Source organism: Staurois parvus, unplaced genomic scaffold (genome assembly GCF_062004578.1).
Source record: "Staurois parvus isolate SC_StPar_1 unplaced genomic scaffold, SC_StPar_1.0 ptg000165l, whole genome shotgun sequence".
Classification (NCBI taxonomy): Eukaryota; Metazoa; Chordata; class Amphibia; order Anura; family Ranidae; genus Staurois; species Staurois parvus.
In genome coordinates, this window is record NW_028317961.1 from 4,443,672 (window position 1) to 4,464,164 (window position 20,493).

The window sequence follows — 20,493 nt, forward strand, 5'->3', positions numbered from 1 at the left end:
GCACCATTCCTCCACTGACTCCAATGATAGGGCACCATTCCTCCCACTGACAGGACACCATTCCTCCCACTGATTGCAATGATGGGATACCATTCCGGTCACTGACTCCAGTGATGGGGAACAATTCCTCCCACTGATGCAAACAATGGGCTAGTATTCTTCTCTGTAATAAGAGTGATGGGGCATGGTTTATTCCCACTGATGCCATTACATTTTCTACTCCCACTAGCCACAGTCTGGTCCCCCTAAACTCTGAAAGACAGTAAACTGGCCCTTTGTTTAGAAAGTTTGGAGACCCATGTGATAGACCAATCTCTCCCAATGATACCAAAAATGGGGCCCAATGGCACAAAGATGGGACACAATTCCTCCCAATGACGGGGCACAATTTCCACTAATGACATCAACAATTGGGCCCAATGACAACGAGGCACAATTCCTCCCAATGACACCAACGGTTAGGCATTGTGTTTTAAAACGGACGTCAGGACCTTTTTACTCCCAATGGTCACAGTCTGGACCCCTAAAGTCTGAAAGTTTGGAGCCCCCTTCCATAGACCAACACGACGTGGCACATAATTGTGAAGTGGAAGGAAAATGATTATCAACATTTTTTACAAATATTTGAAAAGTGTGAAGTGCATTTGTATTCAGCCCCCTTTACTCCGATACCCCTAACTAAAATCTAGTGGAAACAATTGCCTTCAGAAGTCACCTATTAATAAATAGAGAACACCTGTTTGTAATTTAATCACAGTATAAATACAGCTGTTCTGTGAAGCCCTCAGAGGTTTGTTAGAGAACATTAGTGAACAAACAGCATCCTGGAGCCAAAGAACACACCAGACAGGTCAGGGATGAAGTTGTGAAGACGTTTAACCGATTCCCCACCGCCCTTATAGTATAAGTACTGCTACAGGGCGGCAGGGCTGTGCAAAATCACGTATATACACGCCGCCCTACCCATACCGCCATTGTCGGATAGGCATGTCAATCACTGGGTCCCAGCTGGAGATTCCCCGCATGGCGATCACCATGCAAAGCTGACAGTAGAAAGACCTGTGTGTAAACAACATAGGACTCTCCCTTATCAGCATGGACATGCTGTTTTGTATTTCTCTGATGTGCTGTGCAAAACAGCATGCATCCCTAGAAGAACAACATACATAGTAAAACACACACAGTTAACCCTTTGATCGCCCAAAAGTTAACCCCTTCCTTCCCAGTGTCATTAGTACAGTGTCAGTGCTTTTTATTAGCACTGATCACTGTATTAGTGTCACTGGGGGATGCCAGTAGCAGTTAGTCAGTTCCCATCCAGTGTCAGAATGGCCGCTATTACTAGTATTAAAGGGAAAAAAAAATTCCAGTATATATACACCACCATTTGTAGACGCTATAACTTTCACGTAAACTAATTCATTTACACGTATTGGGATTTTTTTTTTTTTTTTTAGCAAAGACATGTAGCAGCATACATTTGGGCCTAAATTTATTACATTTGGTTTTTTATACTTTTTTATTCAACATGTTTAAAAGCAAAATGTCAAAAATAGTTTTTTTCAAAATTGTCGGTCTTTTTTGTTTACAGCACAAAAAATAAAAACCGCAGAGGTGATCAAATACCACCGAAAAAAAGCTCTATTTGTGGGGTGAAAAAATTCATAAATTTTCATTTATGTACAGCGTTGCATAACCGCACAATTGTAAGTTAAAGCAACGCAGTGCCATATCGCAAAAACTGGCCTGGTCAGGAAGGTGGGTAAATCCTCTGGAGGGCAAGTGGTTAAAGCAGGGTTAGGTCATAAAGAAAAATCCCAGGCTTTGAACATCTCACGGAGCACTGTTCACTCCATCATCCAAAAATGGAAAGAGTATGGCACAACTGCAAACCTACAAAGACATGGCCTTCCACCTAAACCATGGGTGGGCAATCTACGGCTCTCCAGCTGTTGTGTAACTACATTTCCCATGAGGCACTGCAAAGACCGGAAGTTACAAGCATGACTCTACAGGTCCCATGAGACATTGCAAAACTGACAGTTACAGCTATGACCTGCAAAAGCATGATGGAATTTGTAGTTCTGCAACAGCTGAAGAGCCGCAGGTTGCCCACCCCTGACCTAAACTGACAAGCCAGGTAAGGAGAGCAGTAATCAGAGAAGCAGCCAAAAGGCCCATGGTAACTCTGGAGGAACTGCACAGATCCACAGCTCAGGTGGGAGTGTCTTTACTCAGGAAAACTGTTAGTCATATACTCCACAAATCTAACCTTTATGGAAGAGTGGCAAGAAGAAAGCCATAAGAAAGTCCCATTTGCAGTCTGCGAGAAGCCATGTAGGGGACATCGCAAACAGGTGAAAAAAGGTGCTCTATTCAGATGAGACCAAAATTGAATTTACTGGCCTAAAGCAAAACGCAATGTGTGGCGGAAAACGAACACTGCACATCACCCTGAACACACCATCCCCATTGTGAAACATGATGGTGGAGTTATCGTGTTGTGGGGATGTTTTTCTTCAGCAGGGGTAAGGAACCTGGTCAGAGTTGATGGGAAGATGGATGGAGCCAAATACAGGGCAAGAAAACCTGTTAGAGTCTGCAAAAGACTTGAGACTGGGGCAGAGGTTCACCTTCCAGCAGGAGGAGGGTTGGTAATCAGGAATGTCTGTTAAAAAGGAGGTAGATGAAATGGATAAGCAATCTAAAGCAGAACTCTGGGCAAAAATGTAGTCCATTGTAAAGCAAGCGGTGATGCAAGTATGTCACTGCTCGCTGCAGTGAGTGGACCCCAGAGTCTCAGATTGCCAAGTGTAATCCGCCCACAGTGCTGCATAACTATGTTTATTGGGCCAGAAGTCCCCATACCACCCCCCACCCCACTCCCCCGTCTGTCTCACCTCAGATGACCTTACTGACAGACCAGGATTCTCCATCTGTGCCTGCAGGTTATAAAAATGTCAACACATCTATACCAGATACATTGGGGATATAGTGTAATCACACCAACAAAATGTGAAAGTAGAAGAGTGTGCAGCGATGTGTGTGGGCGGTGTCAGAGTTCTATGAGTGAAAACGATGATCTGTCACACACACACCCCACTCGAGATTCTAAATCCTAGGACATGATGGCATTTGTCGTCTCCATGAATGACGACGAACACTAACAGGAAGTGGCAACGCCACTTCTGAGATCCTTTATTCTAGAGTCCAAAGACTGAAGAAAAAGCTGTGCAAGAAATGGAGCCATCAATTTTTAAAACAGTAAGTTTTATATAAAGTGTTCACTTTTAATAAAAATCACATTGGCAGTTTTACTGAAATATCCACATATTGCTATTGTACAGATTTTACCACTATCCCAGAGTTCTTCTTTAAATAATCTAGTATAGTGAGCGAGAATCTTTTATGTATTTACTGTGTGCTTTACACTTATGCAAGTATTTGAAATAATGGAAGTCTTGTGCAAATATGATCCACATGTTACCGCTTCCTGAAAATGAAAGGGTTAAATGACTTTGAATATACTTAGGAAATCAAGAGTTGATGATTGAATGAATGATTTCATTTCTGGTTTAAAGTGTATTTGAATTCATGTGTAATGCTTTTTTCATGGCTTGAGGAAAGGTTGAGCGAAATGGCCTGAAATTGTTGTCATTTTTCATCAACAGTTTTCATTTGAAAACAAAAACATTGAGTGCTCCAACACGGTTTATTGCAATGGTAATTATTTGGGATTGTGGACCGATTCCTGTTGGCAGCACCTTCATTAAGGCAAGCCATAGACAAATCAAATTTCTTACTTTCCACCACGGGCAGAAGGAAAAAAAAATGACTTGATTTCCCCATCAACAGTCAGTGTTGGAGTTCCCTTTAAGATCTAACCCTATGGCCACGATCAAACCTGAACACACAGAAAATATCATTACTCAATAGCTGTTTAAGCACAGGTTCACACAGATGCTACATACTACAGGAGAAAAAAAAGCCTTCATACTGCAAATGAATTGAGCTCTTGAGGAATCCTACATGGCAGTCTTGTTATTTCTGGTATTCCATAACTCGCCCAAAAGTAGAAAATATTTGTTTTGTGCCAGGAGAAAAGCCTGTATTTAATGCTTAGTTGGCCATTCTGAGCAGACTTCATGAGACACTCATTCCCGTGAAACGCGCCTATCTGTTACTGTGTAGGCCTTTCTGACACTAAAACTATTGTATACTTAGCTGACAAGGACAAACACATTACAATGGAACAAGTAGTGAATTCCCTATTAGTAACACAGTTAGGGTGTACAAAAAAAAAGGAAAAAAATGCCACAATGTCTGCCACAAATGTTATGTTACTGAAAACAGGCTGCACTGCCAGGCATTGAGAAATAATAGTTGCTTGGTATGTACATTTACACCCCCCCATCCCCAGACCTGGTATCCACCACTCCACAGTCTAATCAGTGGCTATTAAACCACTCCACATTAGCACTATCCCCCAAAAGCAACCTATTGCCACATTACCTGCACCTTATATTATGCTTTACTACTACTTATGTCACACTCTAACAGCAGCCCATTTTGCTCAGTACAAATAGGAGTTACCTAGCCAGGAGTAACCAAAATGTATTTATAAATAATAATCATTAACATCAGTACTAATTTTATTGTTGCCATTACTAGGTAGCAATGTTTTAATGGAAATTTAACGCTATCATCCCACAATGGTCAGTTCTGGATACTCACATCCCCCCCTCCCCACCAGATGTTTGGGAGGGTGCAAATTAAGTAGGAAGAAATGCAAGCTCTTCCTCTCCTCTGTACTGAGCAGAGTGTAGCTATTTCCTTGGGGTGCGCGACAAATGGTCTTGAACTGCAAGCAGCTATGAATCTCATGTCAGCTTAAATGTGCATCAATTGCTCAGACGTGCTTAACTAAAATATGGCCATGCAAGGCAGTCTTTTAATGCCTTCTGCAATAAAATATTTATTTTTGCACTGTAGAATCATAAAAGTGCGAAGGGGGATGTGTACATTGGAGCAGTTTCTAGGTCATTAATTAGACTGTAATTTGTCAAATAACAAGATAGCACAATCGCCTGCTTTCAGGTGAGTAAACTGCATATGAAGCACTTGAAGGGATTGAAGGGAAAAAAAATAGGTCAACAGCGGTCTCCTTGACAATACTGTTTTTTCTTGCCTATTCTAAAAATCTTGCACTATCTATAAATGACATGTCAGATTATCCTGCAAGAAACATGCAAGATCAGGAGAGAGTCAGTTACTAAAGATATGTGACATGAAAAGACACTTAACAGCACATTTTTCTCCTGTGTTAATTTGCCATAACAGAAAAGGACAGCTTCATGCCATGCTCCGAGAACATACACGTTGACATGAGATTACAAAACATTCTCTGCTTAAAAGTAGGTCAATATGAATTCACATTTCATGGTACAACAGCCAACTCTGTATCAATGAACATATTTATTGTATATGACATTGTACATTTCTACCTAAAACATACTTTCACCCCTTCTCTAAGGACATTGTTTATACCTACGGTAGCAAATTTTTATACACACAGTCGGGATGACACTGAAATCTTAGAGATTCTAACAACCTAAAGTATTGGTCCGGATTTTCAGCAGGAGCTCTGCTAAGCTGGCCATACACCTCAGGATTTTTCTCATTCAGCCCCATGTGCAGGATGAAAGAAATCACTCAATTCCCCCATACATGATAAACCGTGTGGATGGATGAACCTGCTGTCCCACCTTAAAAGTGCTGGCATTTGATTGCATGCAGGCACTGTATGACCAAGAATTGTCCACCTACATCCTTGCCAATTTTTAGAAACAACTTTTTTCGAGCCAGGTGGTGCCAACAGAATGAGTTTAACAGTCAGCTTTCAATTCCACTTTTCGGTGCTGCGTTTGTCCTATATCTGCTAGGAGTTTGCATGTAACACTGGGGGTTGCCTCACTACCTGTTATGATAGTTAAGCCCCGTACATACGATGAGAATAGCAGACAAACGATCGCCCGCTTTTTTTCGCCTGCTAGTCTCACATCGAAAGTGAAAAGGTTACTAAAGATACGAAAATTCTCCTATGAAAGAAAATTTTTTTTTAAAGGGATGTCATGTATTGTATTTGTGTTGTATTTTCAGACGACTACTGTACTGATTAAACGAAAAACGAAAGAATGGGTCGCTCTCAGGAACTCAGTGAATTCAAGCGTGCTATCATGATATGTTGCCACCTGTGCGAGAAGTCCATCCGTGAAATTTCCTTGCTACTAAATATTCCACAGTCAACTGTTAGTGGTATTATAACAAAGTGGAATCAACTGTGAACAACAGCAACTCAGCCACGAAGTAGTGGGCCACAAAAAATGACAGAGCGGGGTCAGTGAATGCCGAAGCGCACAGTGCACAGAAGTCACCAACTGTCTGCAGAGTCAATAGCTAAAGTTCTCCAAACTTCATGTAACCATCAGATTAGAACAACAGTGCATAGCGAGCTTCATGGAATGGGTTTCCATGGCCATGTAGCTTCATCCAACCCTTACATCACTAAGTGCAATGCAAAGCGTTGGATACAGTGGTATAAAGCACACTGCCACTGGACTTTAGAGCAGTGGAGAAGTGTTCTCTGGTGTGACAAATCATGCTTCTTTGTCTTGCAATCGGATGGACGTGTCTAGCTTTGGCGGCTGCCAGGAACACGGCCCTAACCTGACTGCATTGTGTCAAGTGGAAATTATGGTGTGGGACTGTTTTTCAAGGGTTGCGCTTGGCCCCTGAGTTCACCCCTAAGGCGAAGCATACCAAGACATTTTGGACAATTTCATGCTCCCAACTTTGTGGGAACAGGTTGAGGATGGCCCCTTCATATTCCAACACGACTGCGCACCAGTGCACAAAGCAAGGTCCATAATGACATGGATGAGCGAGTTTGGGGTAGAAGCACTTGACTGGCCTGCACAGAGTCCTGACCTCAACCTAATAGAACACCTTTGGGATAAATTAGAGTGGAGACTGCGAGCCAGGCCTTCTCGTCTGACATCAGTGCCTGACCTCACAAATGTGCTTCTGGAAGCATGGTCAAACATTCTCATAGACACACTCCTAAACCTTGTGTACAGCCTTCCCAGAAGAGTTGAAGCTGTCATAGCTGCAAAAGGCGGGCCAACACAATATTGAACCCTACAGACTAAGACTGGGATGCCATTAAAGTTCATGTCCGTGTAAAGGCAGGCGTCCCAATACTTTTGGCAACATAGTGTATATATTTGTACACTTAGTCCTGAGCTTTACACAGCCCTACCACAATACACAGCCAGCCTAGTGACATATCTATAGCAATTAAGCAACAAAGCTAGGGAAACTCCCTTCATCCAGCCTGTCTCTGGACAGTGCATGTAAATGCAGTAGAAGGCTGATGAGCTAAATCTTTCTGCTGCTGTACAGAAGCGGAGATCAAGCCAAGGGATTTACATGAATTGCATATAAAAACATGTTTATACAGAAAAAAACGTATGTATTAAAAGTTATTAATGTAAAGTTGAATTTTCATACATTTTCTACTTGGTAAAAGGAATCATTGAATAAGATTGAGAACTTTCCACGGCAGAAGCACACAGAACAAAAAACCTCACAGAGATGCTATCCCCTCCACTATATGTTAAAAAAATAAGTTCAGGCTTATGTATGGCTTAATGTGGACCTTTCCCCCCTTCAATAAACTTCACAATAACTTGCATCTATGCATGATGCTGATGTGAAATCATCTAACACTGGTTATATATATATATATATATATATATATATATATATATATATATATATATATATATATATATATATATATATATATATATATATATATATATATATATATATATATAAACAAAAAAAACACACTTCCTGATTTACCTGAGGCACTGGTGACACAGCCTGGCTGCACAGATGTCCCTGGGAGAGCACCATCACTGGTGCCTTTCACCTCGCACATGAGCAGTATGAGAGCAGAAAGCATAATTTAAATATTTTTAAATGGGCACATGCAGCACAGAAGCAGCATGAAAAATTCACATATTTAGGTGTAGTTATTTAGACGTTTACATATTGTTAGGCTTTTTTTGCGAAAGGGGGGGGGATCTGTAATTATGAAATAGAAAAAGACACAGAGATAACCCCATTTTTCCTAGTCTGAACAAAACTTGGTGAGATAGAGAACTGCAAAGAGAACAAGACTGCCTTCCAAAAGCTGTTACACAGAAATCTTAATTTCAATGTGGATATGGTAACTTTAGCCCACCTATCCATAAATGTCTTTTATACAAGGTTTAGAAAAGATCTCACTTTTACGTACCTTTTAATTAACACAAATGGGCACAAATTGCACACGACCATAAAATGATTCTATGTGAGATAAAGGAATTATTATATTCCTTAAAAAGACCCTACTGCCAGTCCATGCATTTCAACAAAAATCTTCCCATAAAACTACATGTGCATTAACATATTTAATGCATGTTACTTATCTGTAGAGGCCTCCCTTGTACAGACATGCAAAAGACCTAACACTGCTGCTTAGCACTGCCATCTTGGATATGATCTCAGCAGCCCCAGAGCCATCACTTAAAGCAATAGTAAACCCTTATATATATATATCCTTGAAGTGACTACACTCAGGTGATAAACAGATTCACAGAGATCCTACATAAGTTGATCCAGTTTATCTGCAGCATTTCTCCTGTAGAGCCTTCTAAAACATACAGATCAAAGGATTTTTCTCAGCTCCAGCAGGAAGAGGGCGAGCATCTGACATTATACCAGAGCTAGAGAACAGATCTCCCTGAAACCATGGCCAGGGAGGGGAGGAAAGGAAAGGGACACCCCCCTTCCTCTAACAGGCTCAAAGGGAAACATGCGCAGTTAAGGCTGTCAGTCACCTGCTGTGTGCTGAGGGTGGGGGGGCTCCCAGGAGGCTGTCGAGTCAGCTTACAGCCTTAGTGATTCATGCAGATAGCAATGGGAAGACAGATCAGAGGGAAATAACACTCAGAGCTTTGGATTCAGGCTAGTACACATTATAGAGGGAAAGCATTTGTTCATTTTTCAAGCTGGAGGTTTGCAATCACTTTAAGTGAAACTATATAGTATTCCACTTTGCGCCTTCCTATGCAGCTACATAAAAAGGGAGGTGAAGGGAGGGGTGGAGAAGTTGAACCATCACAAAGTAATTATACACCCCCAGAAGAGGGAACAGTTATGATGTGCAAGAAGGAAGGGGGCTCTGTTAGGAATCAGCTAGTCAATTTTTCTAGCAAGTTTAAATGGTGTATTGCAAGTGGATTAATTTATGTAAAAAATTCAGAAGAAAGCATTTATAATACTCAATTTGTTGTGCTTTTACCTACATTTCCTGCATTTTTTTTTTAATTTGGCAGCAAGGACTCTTTAAAAAAGGTTTATAAAAAGGACAATGATATTACAAACTGCACTTACCTCAACATCACATGTGTATTCCGTTTTATCCAGTAAGCTCACTCTACATGGTACAGTTTTCATTTTTCTCGGGGATTTGAAAGAACTCTCTTTCTTGGCTTCAACAGACTGATTTTCTTTTACCTCCTTTGCTTCTCCCTTTTTCACCTCCTCTTCAACCTTTTCAGTTTCTAGTTTTTCCTCTTTTGAAGGCTGCAAACAAAACAATGACCTGTTATTTAAAGCTTAAAGTTTTAGTGAAATTTTCTTTTCAAATCAGCACCAGGGACAGTACTTGCAACAAACAAAAAGTTTCCCTTGTGCTAGTGGCGGCTGTGTTACTTGAAATCTTTCATCCTCTGCCCCCTCCCCAGATATCCTTGCAGCTGTGATCTTCTGGTGCTGTGGGGGGGTAATACGAGCTGCAATGGGCACAGGGACTCATAAAAAGTTCCAACTCTGACCACCCTGTCCACCCCAATCCAATCACAAAAGCTGTACTACTGGTTCCCATAATGAAAAAAGATCTATGAATGGAGGGCAATTAAAAGGAAGGTACAGCCTCTATGAATGGAACCATGGGTCAGAAAAGGTGGGCATAGTTGGTACTTTTGACGAGTGCCTGTGACAGGTGTCATCATTTGTATTAACTCCAGCAGCACCAGTAGATCACAGTTGCAGAGGTATTTGGAGGGCAAAAGTCTGAAAATTTCAAGCAACCCAGCAGCCACTAGCACAAGGGATAGCTTTCATTAAATTGTAAGTACCGCTCCCAATGCTGGCTACAAGAAATATACGTACAGTGGTTAGACAAAAAAAAATGGAAACACTGCATGATTTTCAGATGTGAAAGTGACGACATGTTTTGCATTTGAAAGCGGATGTAATACAGCAATGTTTTGCTTCTGCTGTGTGATGAGACTCCTAGCTAACAGCTAATGTGCACTGCTAGTACTATGGAGTCATGTCAGAGCTTACTGAGCTTCAAAAAAGACATTGTTGGTGCCTGTTTAGCCGGTTTCCTCTGTGACTGAAGATGCTAATTTATTAGCCATGTTACAAGGTACAGTATCAAAGGTTACAACAGCATATACGGTTTCCAGGAAAACATCATCCGATAAGCATAAGTGCAGTCAACATGGTCAACTGACCGAAAGAGACATTGCATAGGATTGTGACCAGGGATAAGAAAATTGGATTTTATCTACATACTTACCTGTAAAATCGATTTCTTGGAGTACATCACAGGACACAGAGCAGGCCATAATAATAACTATGTGGGTTATATTGCCACCTAGAGGTGGACACTGGCTGACCAATCAAAAAGGAAGTCCTCCCCCATATACCCCCTCATACACAGGAAGTACTCAGTTTTTGTAGCAAGCAATCCAAATCCAGAAAGAGGGAAGGGACCTCTGTGTCCCATGATGTACCCTAAAAAATGGATTTTACGGGCAAGTATGTAGAAAAAAATCCTATTTTCTTTATTGTACATCACAGGACACAGAGCAGACCATAACAACTACGTGTAATACCCCATAGCAAAAACCTTGAGGGGTGGGTGACCTCACAATAACCACCTTCAACATCCCAAAAGGAGCTATTCGGCTGTTAGTAAAGTACTGCGGCCAAAGGCAGAATCCTACGTGGCTCAGACATACACCTGGTAGAGCAACTGACGCCTGGTGGCAGATAGCCCAAGTTGCCTCCACACTCATGGTAGAGTGTGCTTTCACCTGAAAGTGTGAAACCTTGCTCTTCAAACCATAGGCTTGAATGATTAAAATGGGCGAATCCACTTAAAAATAGTTGATTTGGATGCCGCCTGTCCTCTCCTGGGACCATTCCAGCAAAATAAACAAGGAAACAGCCTTTCTAATCTGCACTGTCGTTCTCAAAAAAGCCCTTATTTCCTGAACCACATACAAGGCATGCAAAGATCTTTCTTTTGCTGACCGAGGCCTAGGAAATCATGAAGGCAGGACAATGTCCTGATGGAGATGAAAACTAGAAACCACCTTTGGCAAAAATGACGGATGAGGCTGTAACACCACCTTATCCTGATGTAAAACCAAAAATGGTTCCTTACAAGAAAGAGCTGCCAACTCCAATGCCCTTCTTGCAGAGGTGATTGCCAGCAAAAACAGAACCTTTCGAGTTAGCAATACCAACGGAATCTCCCTGATAGGGTCAAATGGTGGTTTCTGTAAAACTGCCAAGACCAAGTTCAAGTCCCAAGGACACAGGGGCTGTCTGACAGGAGGAACAGTACGCATCATTCCCTCTAAAAAAGTACGAACCAAAGAGTGAGAAGCAAGCGGTCTTTGGAAGAAAACAGCCAAAGCTGAAACCTGACTTAACAGTATCAATAGCCAACTTCTTTTCTATTCCTGATTGGAGAAAAGACAGAATTCTCCCAATCAAATTTCATTCTGTGGATAACGGAGTCTGACACTGCCCTTTCAAATTTAGTGACCGTAAAGCTGGGGGCACTATAGGTCCCTGATACAGCAGGTCTGACTGATCAGGAAGAGCTCATGGATCTCCCACTGCTAGCCTGACAATGTCTATGTACCAACACCTCCTGGGTCAGACTGGTGCCACTAATATCACCGGAATCACCTTGTCTCGAATCCTGTGTAATAGCCGCGGAAGTAGCTGAATCGGGGGGAAAAGCATATATTAGAGAAAACTGGTCCCACACTATCACCAAGGCATCTACCCCTATCACAAGAAGGTCCTGAGTCCTGGACACAAACTTGTCCACCTTGCTTTTGAACCTGGACGCCAATAGATCTATGTCCGGGTACCCCCCAACGCTGGCAGATTGCCGAGAACAACTCGGGATGCAGAGCCCATTCCCCCAGAAACAACCGATGATAACTGAGGTAATCTGCCTGCTAATTCTCTATCCCTGGAACAAAAACTGCTGACAAAACTGGAACATGTCCATCTGCCCAAGCCAGAATGTGATCTACCTCCTTCTGAGCCCTGTGGCTCTTGGTACCTCCTTGGTGGTTGATGTATGCCACTGCTGCAGCACTGTCGGAATGGACCCTGACTGGCCAACCATGAAGCCTGGTCGTCCAATATCTCAGGACAAGCCACATTGCCCAATGCTCCAGCACAGTCTCTCTCAACTAGGGTGCCCAGGCACCCCGGGGTGCCTTGAGGTTTTTCCAGGGGTGCCTTGGCAAAATGTCTAAAAAATTACCCAAAACTTGTATACAAGCCAGCGGGTGGAACAAGCCCGTCTTTTAGTTACACGGGTTTCCACTGTGCACCATTATAACCTTCTAGCCACTGGCAACCTGACAACCAATGACATCAGTCAATAAGGAGGATGTTGGTTGCCTGAATAGCATTCTTGTTTGTCCCACCTCTGCCCCATTCCATCAGTGCTGGGGTCAAGTTAGCTCAGTGATGGAGAAAAACTGAGGGAGAAGAAAAACATTGGAAAACTACTCAGTACCAGTGTGCAAAAGTGTATTTGCTTTGAAAGAATAAATCACCTCTAATGTTGGGTGTCCTACAGTACATGTGTGGATATTGCTGCATTATATAAAACCATTTGAATTGTTTTTCCCATTTTAAAATGTGGTGCCTCAAGACTGTCCATAATTTTAACCACCTCACGTCCAGCCGTTGTATATAAATGGCCGAACGGTGGCAGTGCAGGGTCGGGTGACCGTTTATAAACGGCCTCCCCGCACTCTACTTGTGCGCGCTGCCTGGGAGCGCGCAGCACCGCGATCCGGTGCCCGCTGTGTCCTCTGTACAAGGTCCCGATCATGTGATCACTGATTGGCCAATCAGTGATCACATGCAGAGTAGTAAGCAAGATGTCACTTGTGACATCATTGCTTATTACGAGTGAAATCTGTGAATGATCACAGAGGTCACATGGTACAAGGCTATTCACAACAGCCATGTACCATGTGACAAGCTGTGACCAATCACAGCTCACTCAGTAGTTCTCAATGGCTGCAAGAATGCAGCTAGAGAGAAGGAGAAATTATTGCTTTTACACCCATAAAGGATGTAAAAGCAATCCGTGTAACAAAAAAAAAAAAAATCTTCAATCACCCCCCACAAGTAGTACAGTGTCACCATGGTGACACTGTACTGCTTGGGTGACAGCACAAAAAAAAATACATAAAAAATATAAAAAAATTTAAAAAAAAAGTTAAAAAAAAGTAAAAAAAATATGTTTAAAAATTATAATTTTTTTTGGTTATAAACTAATTTGGGTTATTTTTTTTTTTTTTTTTACTAAAAACATAACGGAATACATTTTGGCCAAGATCTATGATGAAATACTATTTGCAAAATTTCATAAGAAAAACACTTTTTATCAACATTTTGACATTTTAATTTACATAGCAAAAAAAATAAAAATCCCAGTGGTGAATAAATACCACCAAAATAAAACAATAGCTGTCTAAAAAAAATGCTAAAAAATTCATATGGGTACAGTGTTGCATGACCGCGCAATTGTCATTCAAAGTGTGATAGCACTGAAAGCTGAAAATTGGCTTGGACAGGAAGGGGGTAAAAGTGTCCGGACTGGAAGTGGTTAAGGGGGGCCTCGGGACGGTCTGCCTTGACTGAAAAAAGGTTGAGAAACACTGCTCCAGCATCCCGATTAGAATGATCTTTTCCTGCGGCAACCACGTCCCCTGGACTGTAGCTCCATCTAGAACAGCCCCCCAACCCAAGAGGCTGGCATCGGTTGTTGCAAGCTTCCAAATCACTGGTGGGAAAGATGTTCCCTTTTCCAAATTCCAAGCTTTCAACCACCAATTCAAGCTTTGCAGCACCGAGGGGGACAAAGATATGCGGTTTCCAGTGCTGGAATTTTTTTGTTCCATGCCGACAGAATATTCCTCTGCAAAGGATTTGAGTGGAACTGCGCATAGGGCACTGCCTCAAATGAGGATACCGTATTCCCTATTAACCTCATGCAAAGACAAATAGAAGGATACTTCCTGCTCCTCAAACTCTGAACCTGATCTCTCAGGGTGCGGCCCTTTCCTGGAGGCAGAAACACCTTTGCCTGAACCGTGTCTAGGACCAATACCAAAGACTCCATACTCCGTACTGGCTCCAGAACAGACTTCTCAAAGTTGAGCACCCAGCCCAAGCATTCTAGAGTATGAATCGCAAGAGCCACATTTTTTTTCTCGGGCTTGGACCAGATTGACCCTTGAGCAGTACATTGTCCAGAGAACCCAAAATAGATATTCCCCAAATTATGAGCAGCCCCAGAACTGGAGCCAGAATCTTTGTAAACACTCGAGGAGCCGTAGCTAGCCCAAAACGGTAATGCCACGAACTGAAAACGTTGAATTTATATAGCAAATCGCAGAAACCTTTGATGAGCTGGAAATATTGACATATGCAGGTATGCGTCCTTGATGTCTATGGACGCTAGAAAGTCTCCCTCTTGTAAAGATGCGACTACTGACCCCATTCAAAATGAACAAATCTTTAGGAACTGGTTCAGCCTCTTTAAGTCTAGAATAGGCCTTACATCCCCATTTGGCTTTGGAATTGTGAACAGGTTTGAATAAAGTCTCTGCAACCTTTCGTCCAGTGGAACCTCCACAATCACGCCCTAGGACAACAGCCGGTCGAGTGCCTGAAACAAAGATTTCCTTCTCAATGGATTTGTGGATACAGTGGACCTTAAAAACGGGAAGGAGGAATTCCCAGAAACTCCAGTTTGTACCACTGAACAACAGTAGCAGTGATCCGCTTGTCCTGCATCAGCTCTTCCCAAATCTCTGAAAAAAACAAGTCTTTCCCCAACCCGCACAAGTGGGGGCGCCCCTTCAAAATGAGGCGGACACAGAATCTGGCCTGGTGGGCTTCTGCACCAAGGGTTTTTTCTGGCCCTGGTCTGAAATTTGTCCTCCAGAGGTACTGGAATGATACCTGACTGGTTTGAGAGAAGAAAGCAGTGAGGGGATAGAAAATGAAACACCATTTTGAACTCCTTTGAAAACACCTATTAAAACCCACAGGTCTGGGACATCTGTGACCCACAGAATTGTAAACCATAATAGATGTCCCCCAAACTCTTATGAGTATGACTCCCACCAAAGAGAAGTCCTCCTTCAAAGCCATTGCAGCGGTTCAGATTTGTGTCATGACTTGTTCTAAGGCATCAACACAAAACAGCAAAGTGAAAGGTAAGGTTTGTAAAAGCTTTGCCAAAGGAAGATAGAATCCTGTTGGTTGTTTATCAAACCACAGCTATGTAGACAAGGGCAATAAACAGGAATTGCAGCAATAGCGATAATGATTCTCAGGGTGAAAATATTTTCAAGACTTATTCAATTGTCATAAATTGCCCATTCCACTTGCTCATGAATGGGGAATGTCCTTTTAGACTTAACAGGTCTCTTAGTACCTGGGGTGAGAAACTTTCTGCTGCCTCCTCTAACACTACCCCCAAGCCTACTCAATGTTAATGTAGGGGCAGGGGGGCTGGAGAAGGAGCTTGAAATAGAGTTTAAATCTGGTGCAAAGACCAGTGTTAAAATAGGGTCCTGCTCCGATGCAAGTGAAGCATAGGCACATCATGTGGGAACATGAAGTAGTACGCCACATCCCTGGTGTTGACTGCCTTGTACTGAAGTCCTTGTGGCAAAAGGAGCAAGAAAGCACCGGATTGCGTTGCAAACGTCACTAGGCGGAAGTGGCGATAAACTGCACACCTGTGAACAATGGACTTTTATAGCAAAATTTGAAAAATTTAACACTGTATAAGTGACCAAGTTTCAAATACATTCCTGGTTTCCAGATAGTTTTAATGTATAAACAAATACTATTCAGGATACACAAATGTATAAAGCAGGTAACAGATTTTATGCCCTACATTTACTATGGGGCTACAGTAATGGTCCAATAAACAGTATGACCCTGGATTACCTGTCCATGTTGCTGGTCCCTATTAGGGTCCAGGCTTCTCCAGTAACATTGAGCATACTCCTGAAGGGGTCTTCAGGGTCTGAGTTCCATAGGGATGGACCATGGCCCTAGACATGTAAAGCACACTTCAGCACACTACACACATTGCACCAAGTGTCAAGGTGAGCCCGCAAGCAGGAACCAGTGCCAAAAGAAACATTACAGGCCGTCCACACAGTGTGGAGTCCGAGTAAGACTCCCACAGGTACACCAAGGTTGCACTGATCCAGATGTACTGCTTCTATTTATTATAGATACTGATATAGCGCCATCAGTTTACGCAGCGCTTTACATATATATTGTACATTCACATCAGTCCCTAACCCTCAAGGGGCGTACAATCTAAGGTCCCTAACTCACATTCATACATACACATACTAATAGCATGTCTTTGGAGTGTGGGAGGAAACCGGAGTAACCGGAGGAAACCCACGCAGGCACAGAGAGAACATGCAAACTCTAGGCAGGAGGTGCCGTGGCTGGGATTCGAACCAACGACCCTAGTACTGCCAGGCATAAATGCTAACCATTTAGCCATTGTGCTGCCCATGTATTAGAAGACAGGTTGTTTGAAAAACTGATTGCAGAATCCAAAGTAAAAAAAACTAGTTAAGCCAAGAGTGATTTCTCAGGGAGAAGAGGTCCATCACCTTAGGACACTAACAAAAAACTGAGTACTTAAGGAGTGGGGTAGGGTTATGGGGAATCGCTCAGGACGTGTGTCCTCAGAAGCTGTCAGTTTTCAGTCACATGAAGGTACCAGCCTATAATTCAGGATCTATGAATATCAAGCCTGTGTCCTGTACTGTACAATTAAGAGATTCAGATTCTTTCAAAAACCACATCACAACTGGTTGTCTTCAAAGTTTGACATTTAGAGAAGATCAATAGGAAAAAAGGAGTGGTTTGAAGCTTTAAAAAAAAGGCATTGTCTATGGAGAAACTGAAAGTATGCAAAGGAGAATGTAAGCAATTAATGTTTAAGAAGGCAGGGACATTGCAAATGCGATCTTAACCTAATGTTGGCAGAAAGAAATTACAGTGCCATTGTATACCTAATGCTGTGCACATAGATTATACTTTTTTTTTTCTTTTTTTTTTTTTAGGCTGAAAAGAATAGCACTACACAGCAGTGTAGGCAGAATAAGATCATACCCTCCCCTCCAAACTCATTTCTAACAGGTCACCTGCACAGAATCAGCTACTTTTGTCAGGTTTAAATGGAGCGAATCAAAATCTTATTTCTGAAATTGCAGAGAAACGGGAGCCAGGTAAATTTGTGATTACAAGGATTTTGGAAATATGGTTAGAACACATAAAATATTATTAAAGAAAAACTCCAGATTCAGACAAAATAATACAAAAAATATGTTTTTCTTTATACCAGTGCACCAAAACGGCAAGCACCATGGGCTTACAAAATTCACCTAGTATATCCTATGCAACTTGACAGTGAAATGAAAAGTAGAAGGTCATCATGAACTGTTGGACTGAACATGAAGCTGGGTTAAACAAAAATGATCAAAAGGGCACTGTCAGTTTACAGATCAGCCTCAATGTGATGCCAAGCTGATGCAAAAAAAAAAAAAAAAAAAAACCCACAGAAAAACACACTGGTGGAAGCAATTATGAACAAAATACTATAGAACAGCTAAATCAACTTCTCAGTCAAGAGGAATCTATTCTTAAGAACACAATTTGAAGAGGAAAAAACAAACGAAAAAAAAAAACACTAATATTACAACTCAATTTGATCTGTGATGCTTATACTGGATTGTGAAATATACATTGTGCCCAAATAGGGGTTGGGTAGTTCAAATTCTGCCTGCTGTCTAGGGGGTGATGGTTAAAAAAAAAAAAAAAAAAAAAACACAGAAGGGAGGACATATAAAAGGATATGAAACACATGTCCAAACTGTCCATAGCAAGCAAAGTTCATCTTCTTTCTTCCCACTGAAGGAAACTTGCTTGGTTGCTATTGACAAGTGCCCCACTTGCTTATATAAAATATCATCTTTATTACAATATTACATGGACAAGAAAAAAAAATCCTCACTTAACATGACAGTCTGGCATACAGACTCTTCCTTTGTCAAAAAATAAGAACATAAGTAATAGGGAGAGCCTTGGCATGCAAAATGCTATAGCTCTCAATAGAAATAAGAACCTACTGATTTCCCTATGCACACTTACAACTGAAATATGTTTTGGGTAGTCTGTCCCTTTTCAGCTATAATTAAAATACACCCTTAAGAGGGTACTCAACAGGCACCAGCACTGCAAGTGATGCCCATACTCTATTTTTCAGCAGCTGAATATCTTAGGCCGTTGTAGGTTGCAAAGTTTGGAGAGAGCAGGGCCTGTTATCTACACTGCAGGGAGGTGTTGTAGGATTCAGGACTCCTAGGGTGCATGAGAAAACAACCAGATGTGTGTGCAAGCACCTCTTTCTGTATGCATCGCAGTACTGGAATCTGTTTAGCACCCTTTGGATCCTTGTCAGGTGTGCTTTAGAGCTGTGGGTAAAAAAAAAATCCATACAGATTTAGTTACATCATTTACAAAAATTAAAACTGAATTCCAGGAATTCAGCCACTTTGTAAAAAGTGAAGGCACACTATAAGTTAAGTCCAAGGAGCTGCATAACCTCCCCTGGGCTTATCTCAATTATGTAGATCTGACAGGTTTATTGTTCTACCAGGAATTACACTCTAGACACTCAGGGCTGTGAGAGAAGAGAAAGGCATACAGAGCAGCTATGCCCACCCCTCCACCCTTGCTGTCCATTCAAAGAAGCCTTTGTATTTTGTGAATGTGTTCACAAAATACATAGCTTCTGTAATTGAGCAGGCGGAGGGGGAGGGGGTGATCACAGCAGCTACACCGACTCTCCCGTTCAAGATGCATAGCTCAGAAGGATCAGCATTGCCTTGCCAGAACTATGGCGATAGAGGTCTTCCCAGAGTACTACAAAGCTGTGAGATATAAATAATAGAGATAAGCCCAGGAGGTGTCATGCACCTCGCTGGACTTAACTCATAGTATGCCTTCATTTTTTACAAAGAAGCTGGATTCCTGGAATTCAGCTTTAATGGTCTGACAAGGGGACATGCTCCCCTTTCCTCCTCCTACACTGAGAAAAGGTAAAAATGCTTGTAACACAATGAGGGAGAGAATCCTGTGACTGATCAGACTACCCCCACCCCCCTTCCCATTCCCAGATCATGTTACACGCAGCATAAGCAATGAAAAAACTTTTCTCCATGGAGGTTGTGTGCCTCCACTGGACCATCTGTAGTACTACTATTCTGCCTAAGACCCGAAGCTGTTAACATTATAGCATTGAAAGTTCAGATTTCTTCAAGTAAGTAATGTGGCTAAATCTGTAGGGACTTATTTATAGCTAAACTTCAGCTTTAAAACAAAAAGGTCAAGGGAAAATAAAGAAAATATATACACCGACCTCTGCATTGCACACTGGTAGTTTATCCTCTTTGCTCTCTGCTTCTGCCTCCCCAGCTTTATCACCTTCTGATTTTTCATCATGGCTGTTCACTTGTTCATCTTTCACCTGCTTTGCATCAGATGACTCTGCCACATTATCTTTGTTATCCTCCTTGGAGTCGGATTGGCTTAGGGATTTCTGTTTCTTGAGCCATGGTGGGAGAAAGCGTGAAATTCCTTTGCTTTCATGTGCCTCCTTTTCCTTTTTCAGCTTTCCTGGGCTCTTCTCTGTAGGACTGCTGGGGGAAGAGGGATCTTCAGTTGCATTCGCTTGGTCTGACTCTCCAGGGTTATTATTTTCAGAGCTGTCAGCTGCTATATCTGTGTTTTCTTCTGCTTGCTGACCTTCTCCATTTGAGTTTCCTGATGGTCCATTCTTACTTTCAGGCTTTTCAGAATCATTCACTTCAACTCCAGGACTTGCTTCAGTTGTCATGGTCTCGGTCTACGCTGCAATGGCAAAAGCACAATATTAGTCACTCAGTTTAGAACAGCAAGTACAGTATCTAGAGTCCTTTGCTATGGTCTTTA

At 42.0% G+C, this 20,493-nt stretch overlaps 1 protein-coding gene across 25 annotated transcripts in view; it reads right to left on the reverse strand.

Moving 5' to 3' along the window:
* EPB41L2 (erythrocyte membrane protein band 4.1 like 2) overlaps nt 1-20,493 on the reverse strand; it is a 296,017-nt gene that overhangs the window by 146,165 nt on the left and 129,359 nt on the right. For 23 of the 25 annotated variants that reach the window (XM_089676149.1, XM_089676147.1, XM_089676145.1 and 20 more), the window contains 2 exons: nt 19,922-20,412; nt 9,505-9,696 (listed from right to left, as the gene is read on the reverse strand). In XM_089676149.1, coding sequence (XP_089532275.1) covers nt 9,505-9,696; nt 19,922-20,398 — 669 coding nt within the window. In that variant the 5' untranslated portion in view covers nt 20,399-20,412. The remainder of the gene's footprint in view (nt 1-9,504; nt 9,697-19,921; nt 20,413-20,493) is intronic. The other 2 variants (XM_089676142.1, XM_089676146.1) reach the window with 1 other exon arrangement.